Source organism: Corvus brachyrhynchos, unplaced genomic scaffold, assembly GCF_000691975.1.
Source record: "Corvus brachyrhynchos isolate BGI_N302 unplaced genomic scaffold, ASM69197v1 scaffold14, whole genome shotgun sequence".
Classification (NCBI taxonomy): Eukaryota; Metazoa; Chordata; class Aves; order Passeriformes; family Corvidae; genus Corvus; species Corvus brachyrhynchos.
In genome coordinates this window covers 19058355-19078751 of record NW_008239110.1, presented here as the reverse complement: position 1 = coordinate 19078751, position 20397 = coordinate 19058355, and the positions used below count along the sequence as shown (strand labels likewise).

Genomic DNA, 20397 nt, shown 5'->3' with positions numbered 1-20397 from the left:
CTGGCCCAAGCAGGGCCTGGCCGGGCCCACTGGGCCCTGCTCGGGCCCTGCAGCCGCCTGTCCCAGCGCTGGAAACGAGAGAGAGCTTGGAGGGGGAGTTTGCCTATTCTTAAATGTGGATCACAGAGGTGATCACAACTTTAAGTGGCTTAGAGAATTGTCCATATTCAAACTGGCCAGCTGATAGGTTCTATCAGTTCCCAGAGGAAACTGTAAGCACCCCTTAGCAAGGACGTCCCTTCCGGGACTATGCTTGCTAACCTATGACAGTGATATATGAGCAGTAGCAGTAATACAGCCGATCTTTCCTGACTTTTAAATCTTTTTATATCCAGATACATTTGCTGAATTAGCTATATGTGACTTTGTAATATAATACTTCAGATAAAAGTAATATTCACTACTGTGGCTTTTAAATATGTGTGTTCATTTTGACAAATGGATTCTGTATACCCTGATGTATCATATGTTTTGGCTTTTCAAGTGCATACTTCTACAGGTTTATAGGCTTTCATGAAGCCCCAGTCTTATTCTGCTATCTATTCTGCTGTTTCCCCACTTCCCTCAAGATCAGTTAGCTCATGGATGCTGAGGCAAGACTGCCTTTGTTTCCAACCAGTTTGCTCTAAATTAAGTAATTTATTGTTTAATCATCTAATAGAGAACTTCAGTATCTTTCTCAATGACAGAATATTCTTTATGTGAGATGAGTAAAGACAAGATCATGATACCATTGACCATGGAGCCCAACCCTCCTGCTCAAAGTGGATTCTCCTAAAGCTCAGGACTGTGTCCATTTGGGTTTTGAATATCTCTAAGGATAGAGACTCCAGAACATCTCTGGCCAACCTATTACAATGTTTGACTATTCTCACAGAAAGGATTTTTTATTATCTTTAAATGATATTTTGTGTATTTCAGTCTGAATTGGTGGATGGGATTATTCCTCCCCTAGTTCAGAACTTGGCATTTCCCCTTGTTGAACTTCAAGAGTTCTTGTTGGCCCATTTGTGTGGCCTGTCAAGGCACCTCTGTATGGCAGCACGTCCCTCTGCTGTATAAGCCCCTCCTCCCAGATTTTTACCGTCTGCAAATTTGCTGAGGGTGTACTCAGTCTTATAATCCAGGTCAGTAATGGAAAAGTTCAAGTATGGACTCCATTATCGACCTCTGGGGTGCACCCCTGGTCTAAAGTCTCCAGTTAGATTTCATGTGAGTGGTTACAAACCTCTGATCTCTACAGCTCAGCCAACTTCAACGCTGTCTGTTTTACACAGTGCATACTTGAGCTGTTCATCTGTGAGAATGTTATGGGGGACAGTGTTGAAAGTCTTGCCAAATTCAAGGTTAAAAACATCTAGTGCTTTCCCATTGACGCTATGCAGTGCTGTGCAAGAGATAGTTTTGTCAAGAGCGTGGTTAGAATTGCTAGAAAAACGTAATGAATTTTGTCAAATAGTAATTAGCAAAATAAATACCACAAAGCAGATACAAGACATGGATCAACTTATTTTTGTGTTATGTATCAAGCATTTCATTAGAGACATTTCATCAGATTAACAAAATTAATTAAAGAAAATGTGTGTTGTGTGCCTTCCTCTCACAAAGATTGTTTTAAATTTGAGAGAAAGCCATGGAACTTGGGTTTTCTTACCGTCTGTCTTGATAGCCTGTTAGCTGAAATTTTTCATCAAGAGTGTGACTCATTTTACCATATAGGATAATTTTTGTGTCTGACTCAGTAAAGCTGTATCTGTGCTCATAGCTATTTCAATAATTTGAAAAGTTTACTGGATGTTTGTCTTTAGAATAAATCATCCCCTTCAAGTTTTACATTTATAATTCAGATTCACAAAGTCTTATGGATGTTTAGTACTCTTAAGGAATCTGTCCCTAAAGGTATGTAGTATTTAAGGTTGTTGAACTTCTTTTTTTGTTTCTTTAATTTTTTTTTCCCTTCCTTGGTAATAAAATTTGTTTGAGATCTGTCTTTGATAGTCAGAATTGAGGTTTTACCTTGGCCTGTGCCGTATAGCTCTGCTTATGCTTAGTGCTAGTTTTATCATACCTGGCCTGTAGTGCTGTTCTGCAGCACTGCACTGTACCATTATCCATGACTTGGTCTTAAACATTCCCATCTCTTCCTTCTCATATGCTCCTCTTTATAACTTCTCCCAGGATGACCCATTTCCTAGTTGTTATTTTTTAAACAAATAGGGAAGTAGCAAAAGCTCCAGATTCTCGATTGCTCATTCTAGTTGACAAACATTAAAATCTCCTCTGGTTTTGTTTGCCTTTCCTCCTTAAGACTGTGAGCATCTTTGAACAGTGAAATCACCTTCCTATGAGACACTGTTTTGCAGGTCTGTGGCATGCCATGAAAGAAATATCCAGCATCTTTGGGCTTTATTCAACAGTGACTCTTCAGTAACTACCACTCTGTTCAGGACGTGCTTTCTAAAATAAGTTCTAGGTTTCAAGTCATTGTAATTAACAGTGACCCTAATTGTTAATTATGTGGGAGATTGAAGCTCGACTATAAATACTACACAGATCTTTTCACTGAATTTTGGACTTCAATAAAACCATTTAATTAAACTTGCTCTTAAAAATTAATTACGTATGTGCTAGAAACGTGATGGTTCTTGTATCTTTAAAGAAAATCTCAAAAACAAAAAACATAACATTTTGGCAGGGTTGAGAACAATTAGAAATTTTCTCTCCATTAACACAACTGACAGTCAAAGGTGTTTTCCACCTATATAAAGGGAAAGCTTCAAAGCACTCTTTATTGCTCTAAAGGTATTAACAAAACTGACTTCACATTTAAGTCCTCTGTTACATTTGATAGACTATTTAAAACTGCTTCTTTCAGTCTCAAGCAAACAGTGAAATAGATTTCTACATCAAAGATATCAGAAAAACTTATGCATCATTAAATGTTCTCAAAATACCATTTTTATTCTTGGAGGGTTTTTTTAAGAACCAGAAAAAGGAGGTACACCATGCAGCAAAATTCATATTGTGCAGACATGCTGCAGAAACACATCAAAAGTTGCAGTCTCATATGTATGTTAAATCATTGATTTTTTTTTTTCTCAGTATTTCATACTTTCTCCCCAACTCTGTAACATCTCTCCTTCAGTACTGCCACAGTCCTGGAGGAATTGGATGGTTTTGTTTGGGTTTTTGCCTTTCACATAATTTTGTGCCACTCAAGGAAGAATATCCGCCGAAAACTTGTTCAGTGTGGCCTTATTCTTTTCATGTCTTACTAAGAAACTCTTAGGGGAAAAAAGACTTACGCAAACTGTTATTGAAAATGTATTAAATGAACAATTGAATTCAGTTTGTTATTCTAATAACTTATTTTTTCTAATTTGAGAATAATCATTAACAAAATATTCCGAAGAGATACTGAAAAAGATGACAGAGTATATATTAATTGAAGTGTGCATGTATGTGTACTATATAGTCCAAGTATAACATGAAATACAGTATTTGTAGTATTTCTTGAAAGAACTGATTGAAAGACAGAAGATGACTAAAAGAAGCCATGTGGTACAGGTGGCAGCATTGGCATCTTCCTCGCACTACTGTGCTGAAAATACATAATTTTGACCTTGGAGGGGTACTACTTCTGTTTAGAGGGAGTGCCAGTGGGAGTGCCCCTTGGAGAAATCTGTTACTGGGATCCAGTCCATGCAGGCAAATTGAATGGCACACAGATCACTGAATGCATACTTTTTTTTTTTTAATCCTAGCATATTACTGTAAATATTATATTTTAACAAATCAAATTTTAACATAGGAGTGAAATATTTTCCTATTCAATTTTTAAGAGAAATATCTTGAGAGTGTGTAAAAGACTTCTTGCGAAGAATATAAATGTAAGAAAGGAACTCAATTTTTGTTTTGAAAGAATCTGGGTATAACTGTTCCCTGTTGAATTGTAATGTAAGCTGCCTCATTAGCTCACCCAGCAGCTTCGTTTAGATTTGCTGTGATGGTGAAAGCAATTAAGCCTGCAGGACTGCACAGATCAGAGCTATGGAAATGGTGTAGCAATTTGCCATAATGTCTAAGTCTCATTGAGAGTTTTCTTTTTATCCCCACATCTTCTTAAAACTGGGGCAGGAGCATATTATGGTGAAGAGAACCAAATACACACCTAAAAGTGGTTCACTATCCACACTATTAGTTGAAAGTGCTTTGAGTGTAGTACAAGCTGCTAGGAGGAATAGGTAATGATAGGAAACTAATTTTACTTTATTTTACTTAGGAAAAAACAAAAGGGAAGTAGATAATGTATAATAATTTCACAAAGTTTCTCAATTTCATTAGCATTGGTGAGTCTGCTGGCCTTTTTTTGTGTTATTGACTGAGCAAATAATGAAGTGATATTATAAGGCCTGTGCAAAATGGCTGTAGTAGTCTGCGCTGGTTGCCTAATCTGTTTATCTTTTCCATTTATTCTTACTACTACAGAGGGAGAAAGGGGTAGTCCTAATGGCCTCATGTGATCAGCCAGTCCAGTGGGGGAAATATCTTTGATTAGCAGTCTGCTGCCCATTGTCTTTAAGTCTGAAACTGGATAGAAATGCAGAACACTTTTAGTATGTCCTGTGGAGGTGCTGCCAACATAGGAAGTGATACATGAGAGTAAGTGCTTGCAGAATGTTTAGCTTCCTGCAAGCTACAGTCTGCTGCTACTAGATTATGTCATGTGTTTGAAAAAGGGGAATGTGCATCAAGATGAAAGAAATATGTGCCTAATACTTGTCTAACTTCTCAGACATTTTTCTATGTTTTTATGCAGTTTGCTGTCTTCCTGCTCTGTCACATATCTGAAGAACTAATTCTGCCTGACACATTTTTCAGAAATTGAAACTTCAAAAAATTTTCAAAATAACTATTCTAATATTTTGAGGGGCATGGATTTTTTTTTTTATGTGACCTTTTCATTTAATTATTCCAATGGGAAACTGATGCCAAAAAATTCAAAATTTTGCCTAGTGTTTTCTTTTACATTCCTAACTGTAGAAATGTTAGTTGCCTTCTGTTATTATAAAAAGTATCTTATTGCAACTTTGCAGAGTTCTCACATTTTCTGTAATTTGTAGGATGTAATTGCATTTAACTCTGCGGCTGGATCAAGTATGTATGTTTTCTTTCTTTTGGAAACTGAATTACATAAACATCCCCACCACCACTTGGTCTGGATAACAATAATGCAGAATACTAGCACTTTTTAAGTGAGTGAACTTGACTTATTTTAGTCCCTTGGTTTTTGAGTATATTATTCTGTTGTGGGATTTTTTCCTACTATTAACCAAAGATAAACATACCTTTACAGTCATTACAAACCTTTGTTTTAATTGAAGATTACTGCATAGTCACTGAGAATTTATTATAATGAATTAAGTTTTAGATCCAGTTAGTGGATTTTCTCTTTATTTTTCAAAAGATGGTAGGAGAACTCAGTAGAGAGAAATCATCAGCTCAACACCACAGATCAGCTCTCAGCAAGTGTCAGCTGATGTAACTACAATGATGTTTGCTAAAAGTATTTTTACCATAAGCAGAAGAGAATTAAGTCTAAAGTGCTTTTTATATATGTCTGTTAATTTGAATGGGAACTCCCCTGGGGAAAATGATCATTCATTTTAAGATATTCATATCTCTCACTTTGACTTAATGGAAATGTGTAAGGGAGAATGGAGAAAGAAAAAATTTTTTGTTACTATTTGCTTATAATGCAATGGAAGAACTCAAAAATACAGCTTACAGATATTTTTCTCAAAGTTAGTTTCTTTTAAAACAATAGGAACATCTATCACAAGATGGTTTGGGGGGTTTTTTTATACCTCCTTCTTTTATAAGCTATTTGGTGATACCATTTACATTTTGAAGTGGCTGTGACTCAGTTTCTTCAGTGCAAACAGATTACAAAGGCTCACGATGTTCCAGCTTACAGCTGACTTCAGCAGTAAATAAAAATTACGAGTAATGGGACACACCTGTGCCTTCATCATGGCTTACAGGTAGCTCAGGCCATTCTGCAGAGGAAGGAACTTCCTCAGAACTCTGTGACCCTGCTGTGCTGCCCACATCACTGGACAATGTCAGAGTTCTGGCTCAAGGCACAAGTACAGGACCATGTTTTAAGGTAGAAGAGCTGAGTGTTTACACTTACAAAATGAATAGTAAAAATGATTTTTTAATTTGAAAACATAAGTTGTATAAATAGATTCATCTAACCACAAAAATGTTCCAACAGAATAGTAAAGACACAGAGACATAACCATTAACATTAATGACAATCTAGTTCTTCTGTTCTAAAAGGTTGCTTATCCAGTTTCTTCTATCTGATTGATAAAATGTTATAAACGTCAGAAGAGTTTGTATTTTCTAGTTAAACTTGCTAGAATTATTTATACTGAGATCAAAGATACACATGTTCCTTTATTATATGTTCTTTTTCATGTTTCTTCTAGGTAAGTTAATTAAAATATTTCTCTAAAAATTACACTAAATACAAAGCACAATAACAGCAATCTTTGAAGATTCCAAAAACTTTATCTAAAGAACACCATTTATATTTATTTGAAATTGGTGTATGTTAGGGTAATTACTGCTGAGCCTTCAGGCTAAAGGAAGTACTCTCAGCCAAATTATACAAGGGTGTGGATTAAATGAAGCATTACTCTCTGTTTGGCAGCAGTGGATATAGATTGCAAAATCAGGGTGTGACGTAGTACTGTGGAAAGTCTCTGCCAAAAGTGATTTGGCCTAAGTGTGCCCTTACTTTCTCAGTTCTGTGGATCCTAAAACAACTGAATCTAATTAATTCCTAAGTTGAGAGGTCCTGTTAGCTGTTTTCACTCTGAGCTTGTCTGTAATTTTGGTCTATTGAGCCACGAGACAACAACATGCTTAGTTGAAATTTCAGCAGGTCACAAAAGGGGAAACTCCTTCTGCCAAGGACTGTGCAGTAAAGTATCAGTTCCCTCCTCCATTAGATAGCTCAGGTCAGCAAGGATGCTGTCTGTGCAGCAATAAACATGAGTGAAAAAAATGAAGAAATTGATCCCTTCTTGTATTGCTCCAGTCCTTCTGCTCCTGTCATTTCCAGAGGAGCTGGGAGGACTATGCAAAAACCCCAGTAGCAGCCATGGTGCACAGGAGGGAGACACCCCTATCTCCCCAAGAGGAGACCAAAGTACTTTGATTTCATTGCTGGTTTTGACAAGTTAACAAAACCCAATACATTAAAAACTAAAAAAATCTATGTTTTAAACATATATTATCCATCCCATTTTGGTACACATGCATACTTTTTCAACTTTTTTAAAAAGCCTTTGCTAATTTTGTTGATAGATTTTTATGTGTGAAGCAACTAAACTTCCACGGGTTCATTAGACAACTTGTTACTGTTGTTGCTGAAGCACCAATTTCAGTGACAGCAAACTTCCCTGACATGATTCATTCTACTAATAGAATACCTTTAAAGTTAACTTCGGGTGTATGTGGTCTATATTATGCTCTGTAATAAGCAGTGGTAGTGATGCAGTTTGATCATTACAGTTTGATATGGATCATGTTGATTCTGTAGAAGCTAATGATAGAGGATGGTGGCTTGGGAAAGCATTAACAAAGCAGAAGGCAGGTACAGAGAAGTGAAGACTCTGTGGGTGTGTAACTCAGATGTTGCTGTTGTCACACAGTAGTGTGCTGTTATATACAGAGCTGGCCTCAATGTGCTGCCTTGATGCAGATGAAATGAGAGCTTCACTGGGAGCCTGTCTGCTCATTGTTAGCTCACTTTCTTGCTTGCTGGAGGTTGTAAGGAACAGTGACTCATTGCTTGTTGGCCTCAAATGAAGTGCTAGAATTCTTTTAAAACTCTGCTTCTGAAAACTTGTATTTGGGTGTTCTCTGCAACCTGTGGCACTCAGTGAAGGAAGAGATTGCAGAGGTTCCTTTCTCATGTTTTCCAATTAGGGCTCAGTTTCTTCAGTTTTCACTTCCCCAGGCAAAGAAAAAAAATTCAAATGACAGACACGCAAATTTGAAAACCTTTTAGAGTCTCCCCTGCTCACTTGACCCCAGGCTTTGTTCTGGCTTGCTGGACAGTCCCTTTGCAGAAAGCTCTTACTCAACTGTGTGACACATAATATTTTACACTCTGTAGCTCATCTAAAGATTGATTCCAGCATCCCCTTATGATTCTAGATATCACATCCCCTTTTCCTATCCTGTCAATCTCTACTCCAGTTGTCTATATATGCTAGCTTCTGGTGCTATGGATTGGGGTTTTTTACAGATTAGCTGAAGGGTGTTGCAATGGCATATGTTGATACAGGTCTTTCTGGAATCTTTTCAGAGCCTGACTGGTCAAAGGAAGCAGACTGCTGCAGCTAATATGCCAAATAATAAAATACAGAAAATTGGAGCTTCCTTCAAAATATGCATTGAGCATCTTTTGCTGTGACAAATTGCCTAGTAGCAAAAGTGTGTTGAAAATTCATTCACCAAACTTCTGGTTGTCACTATGCACCTGCAGAGCATATTAAGATTCACTTTGTAAGGTGTATTTTCAGCTGAAGACCCTAAATTGGTTTCATTTTCCTACTCCCTGCATCTTTGAGTTTTCATTTATGGATAATCACATTTAAGCAGAGTTCACCTCTGTAGTAAAAAAGGATCGTCCTGTCCTTAAAGTGGGGGGGTTTTTTGTGACTCTCTCAATTCAGAGGAGGTGTCTGTGAGATGTCACCTCTTCTACTTGTTCAGGAGAATGTTGTAACAGAGCTAGTTGAAGAACTTATCCTGTGTTGATACTTTTCTCCTGTAAGGACTCCAAGCATGTTCTTGGAAATTTTCATTTTAGGAATAGTTCAAAACACAAGTTCTGAATATACATGTTGATTAATTAGTGGTAGCTTTTCACCTGTCATGTCCAGCAGTTCAATCTCATATAATATATGTTCTGCCCAATTATATTTGCTTCAGATTTGGCTGCTTCTGCATAAAAAACAGCAACAAGAGGAGAAGAAATATAATTGTTCTTCTGTTATGTGCAAAATTTGGAGTGTAGTGCCCACCTGATGCACATCTATAATATACCACATCATGTGTACCTTGGTAACAGTACTTTATTGAAAATTTGTTTTCCTTCTTGTACAGAACATAAAGGAAACTTCCATCTTTTTTTGCTACTCACACATGTAAAGGATCTTCAGCAATTGAAATTGTGGTTTCAATTAAGGCTCTTCCTGCAAATCAGCTTCTCTTACCAAAACAAATAATTTTCAGAGTAAGTTCCAGGAATCACTCAAAGAGAACAAGGTGTGTCCAGGGTTGTCTGTATCACCAGTTCTTGAGTTAATAATTGGCACGTAAGCGTGTGCAAAAACCATCTAGGAAGTTTGAACTACTGAACATGGTTATTAAGACATATGCTTTGAGACTTCCAAACTTAAGAGTGTTACTAGACAATTTTCTGTTTTTCAGTTGTTTGGTCCTTTTGAAGAAACCGATGTTTGTAGCGGTTGTTGATGAAGTCAGTTTTAAAGAAACTCTGATATTATTTACAACGCATAATGTATAGAAATGGGTGGTTCCTTTCAGAGTAGGCTGTGGAGAACTTCTTGTCCTTGAATATTCAGACCTTAATCACTCTCCTCTTACTTATGATTATGAAAACTTAGCACTTGCTGCTTTTGTCTGGGTTTTGGGTTATTGGAGATGCTGTATGAGCTTAGTCAGTAGTGATTTTAGCTGCAACTGGTAGTCAAACCAGAGAGGATGGGTCATATAATGAAGCTTACATGTTAAAGTACTGCAGTTTTTAACAGTTTGGCACTACCTGTGTGATGATGTGAAAAAAGCTGGTATGGTATTGGATTAAGTGCTTAATCAAATTTATTTCATGATACTGTAAAAAATATTTAGTCAAATGATATTTCTTTTTTCAGTCGTTCAGAATTTAATTTTCATTAATATTTGTGTTTACATTTTTAAACTTGCTGTGCTAATAGTCTTGCTTGCAAAATTCCTGTACAAATAAGATACAAATTCACTGGATAGAACTGTTACTTTTACTTTCTGGCTTGCCACTGAGATAATGGAAAATCTTACTGTCTTCTAATCCCAGCTGCAGCATTTTGTGTTGTTGATTGAACCTTGGAGAGAATTCTGTTCTCTCCAGGATAATCCAGAGTTTTAGAAATGTGGTTTTAGCCCAAAGCTGGGCACAGCACCTCTTTATGAACCTGCCTGTCTTAATTTGCCTTCTTTTACCTCTCCTCAGGAAATTTATCCCTGTGTAAATGAAAGGGAGTATTGCTTCCTAATTATGTTCATTGCAAACATTTTCCATGCTTATTTTTTTTTGTGTATTCCCCTCCTAAGACCTAAACATTCAAAAAATCCACTGCTATAAAAGCAGTAACAGGTTGGTGTTGCATTCTAGAGGACTTTGAAGACCTTTTAGATAAAGGAAACTGAAAAATCAACATCATTGAAATCTGTGCCCAGCTGGATATCCAATGTGTTGCTTTAATGTTGGACTTAATATTTCAGTATATTTTCTTCTGTAACAGATGATACCAATATTAGTCAGTGCTTTGTCATGTGTTATTTGCAAGGAAGTATATTCAGATTTTGTTACCAAAGTGGTTGCAGGCCATTATTATATTTCCCTATACAATTGGATACTAATTGGAAAGGGCTTAGTTATTCATACATGTTCTAAGCACTGATACATAGAAAAACTCTTTCTTAAAGTAGTTCATAAATTGTCTTGAAAATTCAGAAGTACGCATGTGGGAAAGCTCTCATGGGGTAGTTGGTTTCACCACAGACATATTTTCATGAAATATCTGACCAGTCTAATTTCTGAACTAAAAAATGGAAAGTAAACTCGGGGGTGTATTTTAAAGGCATGATCTTCTAATTCTGAATATACAGTAAGAAGTGTGTCTGTCATGAGCTTTTTTCCTTACTCTTTTGATTTGAGACCAAATTAAAAATCTTATATAATGGTTTCCTGATACAGTGTCTGCCAATGGTCCTGCATTTTTCAGGTTTGATAAGGTATGAATTGTTTGTCTGTTTCATGGAATTTTCTGGTAATAATTTGTCAAAATTACTATTCAGTACTGGCTGAAAGTGCTAATGTCATAGAGAAAGTAGTGGCTATTCTGGTCATGATAGAGACCTGAAATATCAAGCTGACTTATTTTTTCCAGCATATTGCAGATGATGTTGGTGATACTATTCTACCCTGAATGTAAATGTTAGGAAAATGCTACATAAGTTCTTCAAGCAGTTACAAGATTTAAAGTGGTTTTTTTTTTCTCCAGTCAAGATGTGGTGTGACATTGTGAGGCTTATTCGGTAATACAGAAATTCAATAGTTTATGCAGTAAGTGGTTGTTTTTACTTAACTGACAAGACTTTGCATTGCAAAAAATTGGTGATTTTAAAGAGTATTTGTGGTATTGCAAGCATATTTTCTTACATCTTTTCACTTGTGGAACGGCAGGCTAATTTGATGTAAGTAACTGGGAGTAACTAGCCATTGCTGAATTTCTGTTGTGGGAAGAACCATGCGAAGTAAATTACTTGGTTTTCCTTCCTTGCATAATTTTCATTCTTTGCCTTTTATCTGCAGTCAAATACATTTTTTAAAGACATGAGTAGAGTCATGAGGTCATAAGACACTTCGAGAGTTGCAGATAAAGTCTATTTAACTGTATTACATAGGAATTACCTGTATTAATAAATAAAATTTAACTGTACTACATATTTTTAGAAAACAGATAATCATAAATCCTGCTTAAAACCTCAATTTCCTCTGATTCAGGGAGGGTAAGTTAAAGTAGAAGCAAAACTATTACTAAACTCAAAAGTGAAGGTTGCTACTTCAGTGTTGGGCATTTACAACTCCAAGGGACTGCAGTTTTTGTATTTCATGAAGTATTTTTTGATAGGGAACACCACAAACTACATGTAATAGAATACAAAATAAGTTTCTTTTCAATTTTACTTTACTTTTTTTGCTTTTAAATAGTCCAGGTGAGCTTAGCAAAACTAATAATGACTTTCTCAGGATATCTGCAGCACTAGAAGAAAAATAACTCTTATTAATACAAAGAATGCATCATAGTCTGCATTTTCCTTACATCTTTTTTATCTGCTATCTAAAACTTGTAAATAATGCTGCCAATCTGATTTCAGAAAGCTGATGGTATCTATGCAGGCTTATTGATGTTTGCTATAGAATCACTTTCTGTTCTCTATGTTGTAGAAAGAAGCAACTGGATACTGTAACCTCTGCTCATTTTCAGTATCTACTGCCATTGTGATGTCATGTTAGAAGTTGTCGTAAATTAGCACATTCCTGATTAGCATGAATTCAATAAATGTTCTTTACTTCAAAAGAATGCTTGGGACACGTGCTACTACTTGCATTGTTTATATATGGTACTGTAGAAACTTAACATTTGCAAGAAAAATGTAAGATGATGGTTTGATAAGATTACTCAGAAATAATTAGGTGGGTGTGTAGGCTGCTAAATGTATTTGATTTTAATCTCTAATTAAAAAGTTGGATTTTTTAATTGTTTTTGTGATGCAATAGTTTTCACTTCATTGTGCTTTTTGTAAATAGGGGCCAAATTCAGCCTGTTCATTGTGCCTAAGTACAAAATATATGTTTTCAAATGAAACCCAAAGCCAGTATCTCTATAGTCCTCCTCCTGGAGGATTATTCTCAGAGCAAACACATGTATGTGTCCTTGTATACCTTGAACCAGGAATGAAAATGATGGCTAAACTTGAATGAGTATCTCTATGCATTCTTTTGGCTGATGAGAGATATAATTATGTTGTGGGATCTGGCACTGCCAGAAGCATAGTGTTTTCATGTTGGTGCTGTCTGATTCTGAGGTCTCTTACATGAGGATTGGAATTGGTGGATATTACAGCAAAGGTATCTCTCTGTGGATCTACAGGTGTGAATTTAAGCCTTGCTCTGTTCCACTGCTCCAGTGTTCATTTAACTCTGCTGCAAGGACAAACTACTTGGTCACTTGGGCTGTGGAATCAGAGACAACCAGATGCATTAGCTGGAGGGAACTGCATCACTTCTTGGAGAAGGAAGTTACTCTGTTAAAGCACACTAGACCACTTGTGTCTCTCACTTCAGGAAAACCATGACTTGCTCGTGGTTTGAGAACGGAGGGTTCTCCTAGCAGTTGCAGTTGGGGCATCCACTGGGAAGTTGCATGCTGTGTTAAAGAAGCTGCAGCACAATGTTTGGAGCTGCATGGTTCTGAATTGTGTAACTCCCTAGTTATTTTTCTAGATAACTCCTTTTAGTACCAGTGTTAAGTGAACAATTGGTTGAAAAGGCAAACATTACTTACTTTTTTATTGAAAGCTTATCCTGATGCACAGGCTTTTTCTATATGGTGTAGTATTTTGAATGGCAAACCAAGCCCGATCTATTGACATAATTTCCCAAGATTATTTTGTTAATTTACAAGTTTTTATTGCATTAATAGGGATGGAGAAGGGAAACAAAAATAAGCTATGCTTTTCCACCTATCAGCACAGCTGTTTCAGCTTAGCTTGGAGAGGGTAAGGTGGGGTGGATTTGAGGTTTTTTATGCTTTAGGATTTTTGTCATTGCCATCTAAATTAGTCTGCACTAACTGGCGGAGTGTTGTCTGGCAGCAGTAGAGCTGCCAGAGCTTTTCTGTCTCTCATTTTTCTGAAGTGTATATAGCATATAAACAGCTCTCATATCCAACTGGCAAAATAAATAATCAGAAATTTCTCTATATAACTTACAAAAAGTGAGACAGTAAACAGAGGGATTCTATTTGTCCTGTAGATTTTTGGGTTTAAGTGGATAGATTTAGGTTAATTGGAATCCCACTTAGAAAATGAGAATGACATTGAGGAGATAATGCAACCTTTTCCAGATGCTCTGATAGAAGCAAAAGGTGGGGAAAAGACAAGGAGAGTGCTAGTAATGGCATGGGCTGACACTGAGTAGACTTCTGTCAGTGCAGAATACCCTGCAAGAGTGTAATGGGTGTTTGTAGGAGACCTTTGCATTCAGTAATGTTGCCATCACAGCGCCTTCGTATGTACCCTTAAATACGGCATGTGAGAACTGTCTATTTTGAGCATATACATTTTAAGGGGTTTGCAAGATCACAGAATCACAGTATTGTTTAGGTTGGAAAAGGCCTCCAAGGTCGTTGAGCTCTAGCTTTACCAAGAGTCACCTTGTCAACTAGACCATGGCACTAAGTGTCATATCCAGTAGTTTCTTAAACACTTCCAGGGACGATGACTCCACCACCTCCCTGAGCAGCCCATTCCAATGCCTAACAACCCCTTCCATGGAGAAATTCTTCCTGGTGTCTAACCTGACCCTCCCCAATGCAGTTTGAGGCCATTTCCTCTTGTCCTGTCACCATGATACAGATTAAACTTCATTGAAATAGTTTTCAATACACTTTGGTCCTATCAATTCTCTTATTCAGTCTGGAATATCTTCAAAGTCAAAGGTGCTAGACTAAGTTATGTAGAGCAGAATTGGAAGTGGGCTTTCACCTACAGCAGTGGATATTTTGAAACATCTGCTTTGCTGGTGAAACAAAAAGATACGCTTGTGTTACGTAGGTGCATCCACTCCTTTCATTTTGTGTGAACTGTGTCTGAAAATGTTTGTGGTGGGTTCTAAATGTATTTGTGATCCTGTGTTTAAATAAAGGAAAACACGTTCTTACCCAATATATAAACAGTATTTTTATTTAATGAATTCTGCTTGATCTGTTAGAGCATAATTGGTTTGAGGATAAAGTCTTTGAGGGAAGATTAATATATATTTAGATCATTACAAAATTACCTTAATTCCCTTACATTATACATAGCTTGAAAAATGAAATTGCAGAAATAGCTGAAACCTTAAAACTTTCCTTTGAAACCTAAAGTAGAGATTATATTGCATTCTAAAAGATCCTTTGGTGACAAAGATCATACTTTTGACTTGGCGACTGTGCTGAAAACACGATTCCGTTTACTGGAAAAAGTTTTAAAGACGCAGATGAGTAGGGAGAGGAATGAGCTGATTGACACATACTCATCTCATATGTGACTTGACTTTTTTTCCAGTGTTTGTTATTTAATTGGGTGTATTTTAACTACACTGTGTTGCAAGAGCAACCATGATATAATTCATAAGAATTTCTGTAACAAGAAATACCATTTCCTAGAGGCATTGTTTATTTTCATGTCTTCCAGGATTTTTGTGGGTTTTGGGACATTAGCAATTAGTATAAACCTAAAGTAAAACTCCATTAAAAACAGAATAATGTGTAACTAGAGTAGGTAAGATTTTTTTTTTCTCTCTGCATGCTTTAGAGGTGTTTGTCACAGAAATGTCTGAATATTAACATTTTTCAGTTTCCTTAGATGTAAATTTGTCCTTTGTTCTGTGATTTTCTGAGAATTTTCCAGGATGAACTTTTGGATGATTTCATTAACTATAGATTCCATGTGACTGAAATCCTTAGAGATTTATTATGCTCAAATACCTTTAGTAATTAAAAAATAGATTTATCAAGAGCATTTCAGAAAGTGAGAAAAAATCTTCTTTCAAAAAGTTCATTAAAGCAAGAGTTCTGTAATGAATGCTATCTAAGCCTTTTTTAAAAGAGCATTTTTTCACAGAAGCATTTCACATTGTGTGGTTGTAGACAGTCCAGTAGGGTAATAGTGGAATTATGTGACTCCCTAGAAAGACTTCTTTCCCTGTTCTGCCTCTTATGCTTTTAGTTTAAAACAAATAAAATCACTAAAGATGCTGTTATTTGAAAGGAGGTGTTCTTAATTATTACAAGTACTATTCTGGGGCACTCTTGCTGTTACCATATCAATTTCTATATAAGTCAAGTCTGTTTGGAAGTGAACTCACCTACTTTGTGCATTTCAGTCCAACTATTTAAAATTTGATCACCTCACACTAATGTGTTTATCTAGAGCAGATGGCAGCTTTTCAGTGAAAGCATGCAATAAAACTGGGGACTTGGTAGTACAGACACATTTTGGACAAGTGCATGGCTTCTGTCTTCTCTTTAGTTGCAGTTATACTGGCAAAGAATGTATTAGCAGAAGTGACCAAGGGGAACTGTTTCAGTTCACTGTTCAAATTGTACAGGAAACTACCACAGTTTCAGGCTCCTTTCAAGGTAGACAGATACATTGTTTTTCAAACCAGTTCTTTGGAAGTCATTTCCCTAAAGGTGGGCTCAGGACATAATTGTAACAATAGGATTATGTGGGCACTAAAGAAGAGCTCTCCTGCTGTTAAATTGTGTCAATGTGAAAATTCAGAGCATTTGAGGAGAAGCATTAGCATCTATCATCTTGAGATGCCTAACATTGCAGTTAGACGTTAACAGTAGTTCTCCTAGAAATAATATGTTCTTATGTAAAATTCCATATAAAGGAAACTGCTGAAGAATCAATGTAGAGTAGTAGGAAATGCAATGATTCAAATGTTGATACTTTCGTAGAGATTAGCTTCTGAAGATGTATATTATTTGGAAGGTGAAGACAGCAGATGTGTTAAGAAAGAATATTGTTGGAGAGTTCACATAAAACATCTGCATCAATAAAAATGCTTTTCCATTTGTGATTCTGGAGTTTCCTTAAGAAAGGACAGTCTAGATTACCCTGGGTGTTGGGGGCGGGTGGTTTTGGGCTTGACCTTACAAGGGATTTAATGACCTTTCTATAAGCTCAGACTAAGTGAGAGTCCCAGCAGGTCACGGTGTCCTGTAAACTTAATTTTTAGATCAAGTGGCAATGTCCTTCGGGAATCTGGACCTCAGTTTCACTATGGTTGTTGAAAAGCGTGTACAGCCTGGATGAGAGAGAATCAAAGCAAGCACTGCTGAGGCTGTTAGTCACACCTGCTTGATGTCATTTACATGCTTCATCAAGCATGGAACCATATCAAGCCCATAGCTGTGTAACATTGCTTTAAAATTCTACTGCCTCATTTGGGGAAGAAGAGATGTATATTCCTTTGCTTGCTTGTTTTGTGAATGGGGAAGATTTGAACAGGTTTTTTTTGTTGGTTTGGGTTTGTTTTGTTTCTTGGGGTTTTTTAATATGGCCATTTTGAATGTAGGGGCTACTAAAGGAATGCTTGATAACTAAAAACAAGATAACACTAAAGACTACTTTGGGGTAACCAATAGACATGTTCATGGAGTATTTGGACCCAGGTGTGCTGTGGTCTGTTTACACCTTAAGCAAAGTAATAAGAATTTTCTGTTTGTTTTGTTTCTAGTCACGGAAAACATTGAGTCTGAACCAGTGCCAGCTTCTAGAATTCCATACAGCACTCCTTATATCTCTGAGTTACATATCTGTCTCTGTCCTACGCTTGCAGCGTAGCAGGTCTGCGCTGCCCTTTTTGAGGCTTAATTGGGAATATCAGTCTAACCATAAAGTTTTCTCCTGATAAGCAGCTGAATATAGAGGCTGCACAGGAGTACTCACATCCATAAACCTGCAGTCCAGGAGCACTTGGAAGTAATGTGTGTTTTCCTTAGAAAAATAAGAAGGTCAATAATGGAAATGATAAAAATGCAGATTCGTGTTGTTTTTAATTAAAACTTGAATATTTATACACAAGCAATGTTTTTATCAAATATTTTATATATCTTTTATCTTAGTATGGGTTTGTGTAAAGTGGCACAACATTCCCATGCTCAAATTGGCCATCTTAAAAATAAAGTTTTTTATCATGCAGACGTTTTATTGATTTTCAGTTTGTTTGTTTTTTATTCAAAGACTTGATACAACATGTGTATGTGACAATACATCCATATGTACTATCATCTCTGTAGCATCTGGTTTTCTGGCTTTCTGAATATGTAGATAACAATATCAATAGGAGTAATATCCCCACTGACTTTTGGTTAGTACTGAACAAATGTTTTAGCAAATAGCTTATTTGAAAAAAGGTTGCCTTCAGGACTACTGTCTGCAGGGATGGATTGAATTCAGAAAATTGTTTGCATTCTCATCTCTTTCTTCTTCTTAAAAGAGGTGGGAAAAAGTAATAAAAGCAAATTAAGCCTTTCAAAATAAAGTATTTCAGAATTTATGCAAGATTTTTTGAAATTATTAAGATCAAAATGTTTTTAATTCATACATGAAGCTAAATAATCCATTATTGCATGTGTTTAGGACTTCTCACAAGTAGGAGATCAGTTGCATGCAGATTTGCAGGAGCATGGTTTAACTACAGTTATTTGAGCTTGCAGCTTTTATTCTAGTTAGAAATGTCTAAATATCTTAATGATTAAGCATTTATGAGTAAACTTCCTGTGAAAGTCAAAACCACTAGGCTTTAGAAAGTGTATTATAGATGGAGCTGTGCAAGTTTCCTTGTGGAGCTCTGCCAGTACATGGGAGTCTGAATCTGAAAAGTCCACTTTATTCAGGTACTGGACTCCTCAAAAGCAGGCTTTTGGTGTGGCAAATGAAAATGAGTTTTCAGAACTTATTTCTCTTTAAAAACAAAACTTGTTTCAAAGCTAGTGTCTCACAGAGAAATTCCAGTGAGCTTAACTCTGTGTTGCCTGGCATTTCTGTGCTTGAGAAACTGTTCTTCAATGATGCGGTAGCATTTTTCACTGTCATGTTCAACGATTTTCAGATTTTTTTGTGTCTTTTCTTTTTAAGATGTTTTCTTAAGTATACAGCTGAGGAGACCAATAACAAAAAGATAAATCCATAGATGATAAAAGGATTTTCCTAAGCTTAGTAGTTAACATAATAGTCTGAAAAGAAAAGAATTTACAAGTACTTGTTCAAGTGCGCTATGTAGAGAGTGAATAAAATAAACAGCAAGATGTGTTGTGATAGAAACTCTGATGATCAAAGGGAACTACTGAATAGGAATAGTTATTCTTTCAGATAAAATAAGGAAGTAATTCCTTTGTGAGTTTTTGTGATCATTTCTGTTGGAAAACTTTGTATGCATTACTTGGAAATTCAATGAAGAGAAAAGCAATACAGCCTAGATAATAGTGTCAGCTTTGAGCACGAGGTGGCATGTGGACATAGCTTGAGCTACTTCTCCAAATCATTTGAATGGAAATATTGGATTAGTTAACCTTGTGTCAGGTCTGTTAGTTAAATAAACCCTCCAACTGTTCCCGACTGAAGGATGCATAGTTGTGACTGAAAGATGCTGCTGCTTTTCATTAGAATTTTGTCAAACATACCCTGCTAACATAATGATTTTAAAATAAAATGGTTTATTCGATGGAAAAAGGATAACAAGCAGAAAATTCACAGCCTTTTCTTTTCACAGGGTGCTTCAGCCCAGTAGGAAATCCTCTTAGTCGAACACTATTGGGTAGACTACAGACGGTAAGGAATTCTCTCTTTGCATTTTTTTTAAATTGATGTTTAACTATAAAATGTCATTATTCACAAGTTCTCATTGTAGAGACGTGGGTTTTTTTATCCTGTCTTTATTCAAAAAAGAGGTATCTTCAAACCAATTGTCTACATGGCCAAATTAGTTTATGCTGTGACCAGCTGGTAGTAAGATCAGATATCTGCAAATCAAATCTTTATATTTTTTTCATGATTACTTTTACTTATTGTTTAGAAATAAATAAGATAAAATCACACTCCTGTGTTTTTTTATTTTTACTAAGAAAACAGGCATTGATAAGTAGCTGAGAGAAAAGCTAAGACAATACCTTGGAATTAAATTCTCTTTGCAGCACCATGTTTTCATTGTTTACTCATACTTGTAACAAGTGAAATCACAGCTATCCTCTGTTTACTTAATTGCTTATCTATTAAATATTGATTGTAAACTTCTACTAATTATATTTGTTCTTCTCTTTGTTTCTGGTTTCCTGATCACCATAAATAAAATAAAAATCCAACAGAATCTGTAAATGCTATTAATTGCAACTATACATTTGATGAACCTGTATTAAACACAAAATGTGTGGAGAAACTAGTGAAGAAAGATCAAGTGGTGCTTCTGAATACTGAATGCATTTGTGTGTCTATGAAGCTGGGCCTGTTGTACTGGAGATGTTAATCCTCCTACACCCATGGACAGAATGCCATGGTTTAATATTCTGTTGTAACTGCACCTATTTTAAGTTTTGAGAGAAATGTTATAAATGGACATAAATTAACTTGGGTAATTTATAGCTGTTTCACAGTTAATTTGGGGTTTTGTTTGGACTGCTTTAGGATTTTTTGGACCTACCTTTTTTAACAGAATCTGTTAAGACAGTTGTGGAAAGCTTGTAAGGTACATAG

The 20397-nt window shown here is 36.1% G+C and overlaps 1 protein-coding gene across 2 annotated transcripts in view; it reads left to right on the top strand.

Annotated features, from left to right (window-relative positions):
• Positions 1 to 20397, top strand: part of AHI1 (Abelson helper integration site 1) — a 91889-nt gene that overhangs the window by 47906 nt on the left and 23586 nt on the right. For both annotated transcript variants that reach the window (XM_008637859.2, XM_017739656.1), the window contains one exon: positions 19421 to 19479. In XM_008637859.2, the coding sequence (XP_008636081.1) occupies positions 19421 to 19479 (59 nt within the window). The remainder of the gene's footprint in view (positions 1 to 19420; positions 19480 to 20397) is intronic.